General features: G+C 42.6%; 1 protein-coding gene across 15 annotated transcripts in view; it reads left to right on the top strand.

Moving 5' to 3' along the window:
- The window catches only part of LOC106569653 (receptor-type tyrosine-protein phosphatase F), a 469,500-nt gene that overhangs the window by 276,721 nt on the left and 182,982 nt on the right, over nt 1-9,797 (top strand). For all 15 annotated transcript variants that reach the window (XM_045694461.1, XM_045694460.1, XM_045694463.1 and 12 more), the window contains one exon: nt 5,379-5,489. In XM_045694461.1, the coding sequence (XP_045550417.1) occupies nt 5,379-5,489 (111 nt within the window). The remainder of the gene's footprint in view (nt 1-5,378; nt 5,490-9,797) is intronic.

A 9,797-nucleotide genomic window follows, 5' to 3' on the forward strand; every position in this document is an offset into this window, starting at 1 on the left:
TATACTATTCAGCTGAGATGATGAAGACAGTAACTAGCTGTGTTGTTCTGACTATACTATTCAGCTGAGATGATGAAGACAGTAACTAGCTGTGTTGTTCTGACTATACTATTCAGCTGAGATGATGAAGACAGTAACTAGCTGTGTTGTTCTGACTATACTATTCAGCTGAGATGATGAAGACAGTAACTAGCTGTGTTGTTCTGACTATACTATTCAGCTGAGATGATGAAGACAGTAACTAGCTGTGTTGTTCTGACTATACTATTCAGCTGAGATGATGAAGACAGTAACTAGCTGTGTTGTTCTGACTATACTATTCAGCTGAGATGATGAAGACAGTAACTAGCTGTGTTGTTCTGACTATACTATTCAGCTGAGATTATGAAGACAGTAACTAGCTGTGTTGTTCTGACTATACTATTCAGCTGAGATGATGAAGACAGTAACTAGCTGTGTTGTTCTGACTATACTATTCAGCTGAGATGATGAAGACAGTAACTAGCTGTGTTGTTCTGACTATACTATTCAGCTGAGATGATGAAGACAGTAACTAGCTGTGTTGTTCTGACTATACTATTCAGCTGAGATGATGAAGACAGTAACTAGCTGTGTTGTTCTGACTATACTATTCAGCTGAGATGATGAAGACAGTAACTAGCTGTGTTGTACTGACTATACTATTCAGCTGAGATGATGAAGACAGTAACTAGCTGTGTTGTTCTGACTATACTATTCAGCTGAGATGATGAAGACAGTAACTAGCTGTGTTGTTCTGACTGTACTATTCAGCTGAGATGATGAAGACAGTAACTAGCTGTGTTGTTCTGACTATACTATTCAGCTGAGATGATGAAGACAGTAACTAGCTGTGTTGTTCTGACTATACTATTCAGCTGAGATGATGAAGACAGTAACTAGCTGTGTTGTTCTGACTATACTATTCAGCTGAGATGATGAAGACAGTAACTAGCTGTGTTGTACTGACTATACTTAGAGAGCACATCCCCTGGGTCGTGCTGTGCTGTTAAGAACACACACACACACACACACACACACACACACACACACACACACACACACACACACACACACACACACACACACACACACACACACACTCACTCACTCACTCACTCACTCACTCACTCACTCACTCACTCACTCACTCACTCACTCACTCACTCACTCACTCACTCACTCACTCACTCACTCACTCACTCACTCACTCACTCACTCACTCACTCACTCACTCACTCACACACATTAGCCTTCTGTCTAGATGGCTGTCTGCTTCCTGGGCGTCTGCATACTAATTGAACTACCTGGGCTGTTACCTGGGCTGTTACCTGGGCTGTTATCTGGCCTGTTACCTGGGCTGTTACCTGGGCTGTTACCTGGGCTGTTATCTGGCCTGTTACCTGGGCTGTTACCTGGGATGTTACCTGGGCTGTTACCTGTGCTGTTATCTGACCTGTTACCTGGGCTGTTACCTGGGCTGTTACCTGGGCTGTTATCTGGCCTGTTACCTGGCCTGTTATCTGGCCTGTTACCTGGGCTGTTACCTGGCCTGTTACCTGGGATGTTACCTGGGCTGTTACCTGGGCTGTTATCTGGCCTGTTACCTGGGCTGTTATCTGGCTTGTTACCTAGGCTGTTATCTGGCCTGCTACCTGGGCTGTTATCTGGCCTGTTACCTGGGCTGTTACCTGGGCTGTTATCTGGCCTGCTACCTGGGCTGTTATCTGGGCTGTTACCTGGGCTGTTACCTGGGCTGTTATCTGGGCTGTTATCTGGGCTGTTACCTGGGCTGTTACCTGGCCTGTTATCTGGCCTGTTACCTGGGCTGTTACCTGGGCTGTTACCTGGGCTGTTATCTGGCCTGCTACCTGGGCTGTTACCTGGGCTGTTACCTGGGCTGTTATCTGGCCTGCTACCTGGGCTGTTATCTGGCCTGTTACCTGGCCTGTTCCCTGGGCTGTTATCTGGCCTGTTACCTGGCCTGTTACCTGGCCTGCTACCTGGCCTGTTATCTGGCCTGCTACCTGGCCTTCTACCTGGCCTGCTACCTGGCCTGCTACCTGGCCTTCTACCTGGCCTGTTATCTGGCCTTCTACCTGGCCTTCTACCTGGCCTGCTACCTGGCCTTCTACCTGGCCTGCTACCTGGCCGTCTACCTGGCCTGTTACCTGGGCTGTTACCTGGGCTGTTATCTGGCCTGCTACCTGGGCTGTTATCTGGGCTGTTACCTGGGCTGTTACCTGGGCTGTTATCTGGGCTGTTACCTGGGCTGTTATCTGGCCTGCTACCTGGGCTGTTATCTGGCCTGTTACCTGGGCTGTTACCTGGGCTGTTACCTGGGCTGTTATCTGGCCTGCTACCTGGGCTGTTACCTGGGCTGTTACCTGGGCTGTTATCTGGCCTGCTACCTGGGCTGTTATCTGGCCTGTTACCTGGCCTGTTCCCTGGGCTGTTATCTGGCCTGTTACCTGGCCTACCTGGCCTGCTACCTGGCCTGCTACCTGGCCTTCTACCTGGCCTGTTATCTGGCCTTCTACCTGGCCTTCTACCTGGCCTGCTACCTGGCCTTCTACCTGGCCTGTTATCTGGCCTTCTACCTGGCCTTCTACCTGGCCTGCTACCTGGCCGTCTACCTGGCCTGTTATCTGGCCTGCTACCTGGCCTTCTACCTGGCCTGCTACCTGGCCGTCTACCTGGCCTGTTATCTGGCCTTCTACCTGGCCTGCTACCTGGCCGTCTACCTGGCCTGTTATCTGGCCTGCTACCTGGCCTTCTACCTGGCCTGCTACCTGGGAGTCTACATACTACAGTAGTTAGAGTAATGTGGCAGAAATACTTTAACTTTCTGAGATGGAGACCACGTCCCAAAGTTGACCCTATTCCCTACAATGTGCATTACTTTTGAATAGAGGACTACTGTACGGTACATAGTGCGCTATATATGGAATATGGTGCCATTTTAGGACTTACACCCGAGTCCCAGTGGTGATGGATAGCCAGGAAGTCAGTATTTATTTATTTTTATTTGTATTATTTTTTTTACCCCGTTTTCTCCCCAATTTTGTGGTATCCACTGTAACTACTCAGATGGAACCTGGGTTTGATTGGAGCTCAGATGGAACCTGGGTTTGATTGGAGCTCAGATTGAACCTGGTTTTGATTGGAGCTCAGATTGAACCTGGGTTTGATTGGAGCTCAGATTGAACCTGGGTTTGATTGGAGCTCAGATGGAACCTGGGTTTGATTGGAGCTCAGATGGAACCTGGGTTTGATTGGAGCTCAGATAGGACCTGGGTTTGATTGGAGCTCAGATGGAACCTGGGTTTGATTGGAGCTCAGATAGGACCTGGGTTTGATTGGAGCTCAGATGGAACCTGGGTTTGATTGGAGCTCAGATAGGACCTGGGTTTGATTGGAGCTCAGATTGAACCTGGGTTTGATTGGAGCTCAGATGGAACCTGGGTTTGATTGGAGCTCAGATAGGACCTGGGTTTGATTGGAGCTCAGATTGAACCTGGGTTTGATTGGAGCTCAGATAGAACCTGGGTTTGATTGGAGCTCAGTAGTTATTCATCAACAGGAATCAACCGTTGGATGGTCCCATCTCACCTGGTGAGGAGGGCATTGCTCTCCCTCCCTACCCTGGTTGTTTTTAGCAGCACCTGATTATCTCTTTTTTGAAACGCTAGACTCAGATATATGACTTTCCTCAGAATAAACATATTTTTAAAAAGAGAGAGATGAGAAATGTAGGCTTAACTGGACTCAGAGAGCATGTGGAAGGAAGGAAGCATTAAAGTGGCACCATAGTGCACTCTGTATAACCTAGTCTTAACTACATCCTGATGGTCTTGCAGTTGTTGTAGAGTAGCTTAGCCTAGCATAGCGTTGCTAGCCTGGCGACTGTCGCCTGGGATGTAGTCTTAGCGACCGTTGCCTGGATATAAAGCCTAGCAAGAGCCCTTAATGAACTTACTGTATTTTTGTCATGTCAGTAGTTTTCTTAGGCAGAAAAGGCAGAACTAGACGTGAATATGACGTCTTGAGGTGATTCATTGACCTCTGAGACATGGACTTGAAAAGAGTGTCTCGCCAGCTGTTTTTCCTGACAGGACCAGACAGAGTTAAATATGTTGATTTGTGGGACACAGCTCACAACGCTCTTAAACCAGCAAAATCAGCTAAATGCTGATGTGTCGTCGTAGGCAAATTGTTATATAACAACTAGCGCCCTATTCATAACACTTTATCATGCATACCGTAGAGCGAGAGAGAGAGATGTTTGACTGTGATGCTCTCTGTCGAGGCTCTGTAGAGATAATTATAATGTTACTTCTTATGAAGTTAGGAAAAACCTCAGGAAGTCTACAGAAGAGAAAATACACTTAGTCAAACTAGATGGTGCATACATCTGTATTAGTCATATGATGAAAAAGAGATGGCCAGGGGTCGTTGATCTAAGGTCGTCAAACAGTTTAAGAATGAGGGTAATCTGAACCTTTTCTTTCTTCTGGTAAACCCTATCAGGAACCCTGTTAGATTTACTAGATGGTTTAGTCCTGAATAAACCCTGTTAGATTTACTAGATGGTTTAGTCCTGAATAAACCCTGTTAGATTTACTAGATGGTTTAGTCCTGAATAAACCCTGTTAGATTTACTAGATGGTTTAGTCCTGAATAAACCCTGTTAGATTTACTAGATGGTTTAGTCCTGAATAAACCCTGTTAGATTTACTAGATGGTTTAGTCCTGAATAAACTCTGTTAGATTTACTAGATGGTTTAGTCCTGAATAAACCCTGTTAGATTTACTAGATGGTTTAGTCCTGAATAAACTCTGTTAGATTTACTAGATGGTTTAGTCCTGAATAAACCCTGTTAGATTTACTAGATGGTTTAGTCCTGAATAAACCCTGTTAGATTTACAAGATGGTTTAGTCCTGAATAAACCCTGTTAGATTTACTAGATGGCGTGTAATCCTGAATAAACCCTGTTAGATTTACTAGATGGTGTGTAATCCTGAATAAACCCTGTTAGATTTACTAGATGGTGTGTAATCCTGAATAAACCCTGTTAGATTTACTAGATGGTGTGTAATCCTGAATAAACCCTGTTAGATTTACTAGATGGTGTGTAATCCTGAAATGGTCTTTAATGAAAGAAATAGCACATCTAAGGTTGTCAATTTTTTTTTAGAATGAAAGCAAAATAATTTTTTCAATTCCCACACTACCATAATACTTAGAATACACTCCCAACTCATTACGTCACTCTTGAGTATTATGTGGTAGAGACATTGAGACAGAGCCCTTCTCTCTCCATGTCCCAGATGGTAACTGTGTTGTTAACCCCTGCAGGAGCCCTACAGATTGAGAACAGTGAGGAGTCAGACCAGGGGAAGTATGAGTGTGTTGCCATGAACAGCGCTGGAACACGCTACTCCTCCCCAGCCAATCTCTACGTGCGAGGTAAGATCCTGCCGTTCATATTTCCCCTCCGTTCATCGCTACGTATCTTCATTGGTCTTTATGTCCTCACCTCTAAACTGCAATGTCATGTTTTTTCCTGAATAACTCACCGTAACCTCACCCCACAGGAACTCTCTCTCTCTGTCTACCAGATACTGGCTCTGTCAAAACAGCTGTAGCCAAACCGTTTTCTACCTCCGTCTATGAAAACATGCCAGGGCTTTTTATTTTCACACTGTCTGTTGAAGGTTTTTAGTTCTCTCCTCTCCTCTCATTTTACATTGACATTTTAGTCATTTAGCAGATTGTCTTATCCAGAGAGACTTACAGTTAGTGCATTCATTTTAAGATAGCTAGATGGGACAACCACATGTAAGTACATTTTTCCTCAATAAAGTAGCTATCAGCAATGTCAGAGCTGGTAGGGGGGGAAAAAGTCAAGTGCGGGAATTAGTTCTCTCCCTTCCTCTCCTTTCTCCTCTCCCCGCCTTTCTCCTCTCCCCTCCTTTCTCCTCTTCCCTCCCCTCCTTTCCTCTCTTCTCTCTTCTTTCTTCTCTGTATCATGGTTGAGCTGGTACAGAGCCTGGTGGTTCAGAGTGAGGCCATTTTCTGTTATTGTTGTTGTGAGTGTGTGAAGAGACTGACAATAACATATGTGTGCTGAGGATTTAGGTCAGGGTTAAGTCCAGGTCACAAGCCGCTGAGACTTTCTCAGGTACATGAAAGAAAGAAATGAAGAGAGAAATGTGCTGCCGTCTGTGATACTGGGAGAGCGAGAGGGAAGAAGAGAGATAGCTTTGTATCATTGACTCTCTCTATTACTTCAACATGTTCAACTCATGCAATTACACATAATACATTTAAACCAGACTAGATAGACATAATACATTTAAACCAGACAAGATAGACATAATACATTTAAACCAGACTAGATAGACATAATACATTTAAACCAGAAAAGATAGACATAATTCATTTAAACCAGACTAGATAGACATAATACATTTAAACCAGACAAGATAGACATAATTCATTTAAACCAGACTAGATAGACATAATACATTTAAACCAGACAAGATAGACATAATACATTTAAACCAGACTAGATAGACATAATACACTTAAACCAGACTAGATAGACATAATACATTTAAACCAGACTAGATAGACATAATACATTTAAACCAGACTAGATAGACATAATACATGTAAACCAGACTAGATAGACATAATACATGTAAACCAGACTAGATAGACATAATACATTTAAACCAGACTAGGTAGATAGAGGTTTAAACCAGACTAGGTAGATAGAGGTTTAAACCAGACTAGGTAGATATAAGTTTAAACCAGACTAGGTAGATATAGGATTCTAATGATCAATTAACCTTTTAAAATGATAAACTTGGATTAGCTAACACAACGTGCCATTGGAACACAGGAGTGATGGTTGCTGGTAATGGGCCTCTGTACACCTATGTAGATATTCCATAAAAAATCTGCCGTTTCCAGCTACAATAGTCATTTACAAGATTAACAACGTCTACACTGTATTTCTGATCAATTTTATGTTATTTTAATGGACAAAATATGTGCTTTACTTTCAAAAACAAGGACGTTTCTTGGTGACCCCAAACCTTTGAACGCTAGTGTATGTGTGTGGGTGGGTGTGTCTGTGTGTGTCATGGTTGGCCGACTCGAGCGGAGGTGTTTGTTTTTCCATCAAGGTAATTACAGTGCCTTCAGAAAGTATTCAAAATGGATTAAATCGATGTTTTTCTCTCCCATCTACACACAGTCCTTTATAATGACAAAGTGAAAACATGTTTTTAGAAATGTTTACAAATGTGTTGAAAATGAAATACAGAAATATCTCATTTACATAAGTATTCACACCCCTGAGTCAATACTTTGTAGAAGCACCTTTGGCAGTGATTACAGCTGTGAGTCTTTCTGGGTAAGTCTCTAAGAGCTTTCCACACCTGGATTCTGTAACATTTGGCCATTTATTCTTTACAAAATTCTTCAAGCTCTTTCAAATTGGTTGTTGATCATTGCTAGACAACTTTTTTCTTGCCATAGATTTTCAAGTAGATTTCAGTCAAAACTGTAACACGACCACTCAGGAACATGCACTGGCTTCTTGGTAAGCAACTCCAGTGTATATTTGACCTTGTGTTTTAGGTTATTATCCTGCTGAAAGGTGAATTCATCTCCCAGTGTCTGGTGGAAAGCAGACTGAACCAGGTTTTCCTCTAGGATTTTTCCTGTGCTTAGCTCCATTCTGTTTATTTTTAGTCCTGAAAAACTCCCCAGTCCTTAACAATTACAAGCATACCCCTAACATGATGCAGCCACCATAATGCTTGAAAATATGGAGAGTGGTATTCAGTAATGTGTTAAATGCTTTGCCACATTTTTTGCAGTGTTACTTTAGTGCCTTGTTGCAAACAGGATGTATGTTTTAGAATATTTTATATTCTGTACAAGCTTCCTTCTTTTCACTCTGTCAATTAGGTTAGTATTGTGGAGTAACTACAATGTTGTTGATCCATCCTCAGTTTTCTCCTATCACAGCCATTCAACTTTAAAGTCACCATTCACCTCATGGTGAAATCCCTGAGCGGTTTCCTTTCTCTCCGGACTCCTGTATCTTTGTAATGACTGAGTGTATTGATACACCATCCAAAATGTAAATAATAACTTTACCATGCTCAAAGGGATATTCAATGTCTGTTATTTTATTTTATTTTTTGACCCATCTACCAATAGGTGCCATTTGGAAAGCATTGGAAAACCTCCCTGGTCTTTGTGGTTGAATCTGTGTTTGAAATTCACTACTCGACTGAGGGACCTTACTGATAATTGTATGTGTGGGGTACAGAGATAAGGTAGTCATTCAACAATCATGTTAAACACTGTTATTTCACACACAGTGAGTCCATGCAACTTATTATGTGACTTCTTAAGCATATTTTTAATCCTGAACTTATTTAGACTTGCCATAACAAAGGTGCTGAATACTTATTGACTCAAGACATTTCAGCTTTTCATTCTTAATTAATTTTACAAAATCTCTACAAACAAAATTCCACTTTGACATGATGGGGTATTGTGATGTCATGATGGGGTATTGTGATGTCATGATGGGGTATTGTGATGTCATGAGGGGGTATTGTGGTGTCATGAGGGGGTATTGTGTGTAGGCCAGTGAAAAATATTCTCTATTTAATCCGTTTTAAATTCAGGCTGTAACACAACAAAATGTGGAAAAAGTCAAGCGGTGTGAATACTTTCTGAAGGTACTGTAGATACACCCTGGCATGGTTCCAGCAAGTCCTTCAGGCTGTGTAAGAGGAAGTAGACTTGTGTTCACAAACACACTCTCTCTCCTCCTCCTGCTTCCCTTCATACCGACAGACGGAGAGAGAGATAGATAGGAATCAATCCAAGCGTAACCTTTTAAAAGTGCACTAGTCTGGAATGCAGAACAAAGACAGCACCAGTGTATTCACCCTTTCTGTGTTACTGCTGGGATATAATGAGGAGGAGGATAAACAGAGTTACTGCTGGGTTATAATGAGGAGGAGGATAAACAGAGTAATTGCTGGGTTATAATGAGGAGGAGGATAAACAGAGTTACTGCTGGGTTATAATGAGGAGGAGGATAAACATAGTTACTGCTGTGTTATAATGAGGAGGAGGATAAACAGAGTTACTGCTGGGTTATAATGAGGAGGAGGATAAACAGAGTTACTGCTGGGTTATAATGAGGAGGAGGATAAACATAGTTACTGCTGGGTTATAATGAGGAGGAGGATAAACAGAGTTACTGCTGGGTTATAATGAGGAGGAGGATAAACAGAGTTACTGCTGGGTTATAATGAGGAGGAGGATAAACAGAGTTACTGCTGGGTTATAATGAGGAGGATGATAAACAGAGTTACTGCTGGGTTATAATGAGGAGGAGGATAAACAGAGTTACTGCTGGGTTAAAATGAGGAGGAGGATAAACAGAGTAACTGCTGGGTTATAATGAGGAGGAGGATAAACAGAGTTACTGCTGGGTTATAATGAGGAGGAGGATAAACAGAGTTACTGCTGGGTTATAATGAGGAGGATAAACAGAATTACTGCTGGGTTATAATGAGGAGGAGGATAAACAGAGTTACTGCTGGGTTATAATGAGGAGGAAGATAAACAGAGTTACTGCTGGGTTATAATGAGGAGGAGGATAAACAGAGTTACTGCTGGGTTATAATGAGGAGGAGGATAAACAGAGTTACTGCTGGGTTATAATGAGGAGGA

This window comes from Salmo salar, chromosome ssa14 (genome assembly GCF_905237065.1).
Source record: "Salmo salar chromosome ssa14, Ssal_v3.1, whole genome shotgun sequence".
Classification (NCBI taxonomy): domain Eukaryota; kingdom Metazoa; phylum Chordata; class Actinopteri; order Salmoniformes; family Salmonidae; genus Salmo; species Salmo salar.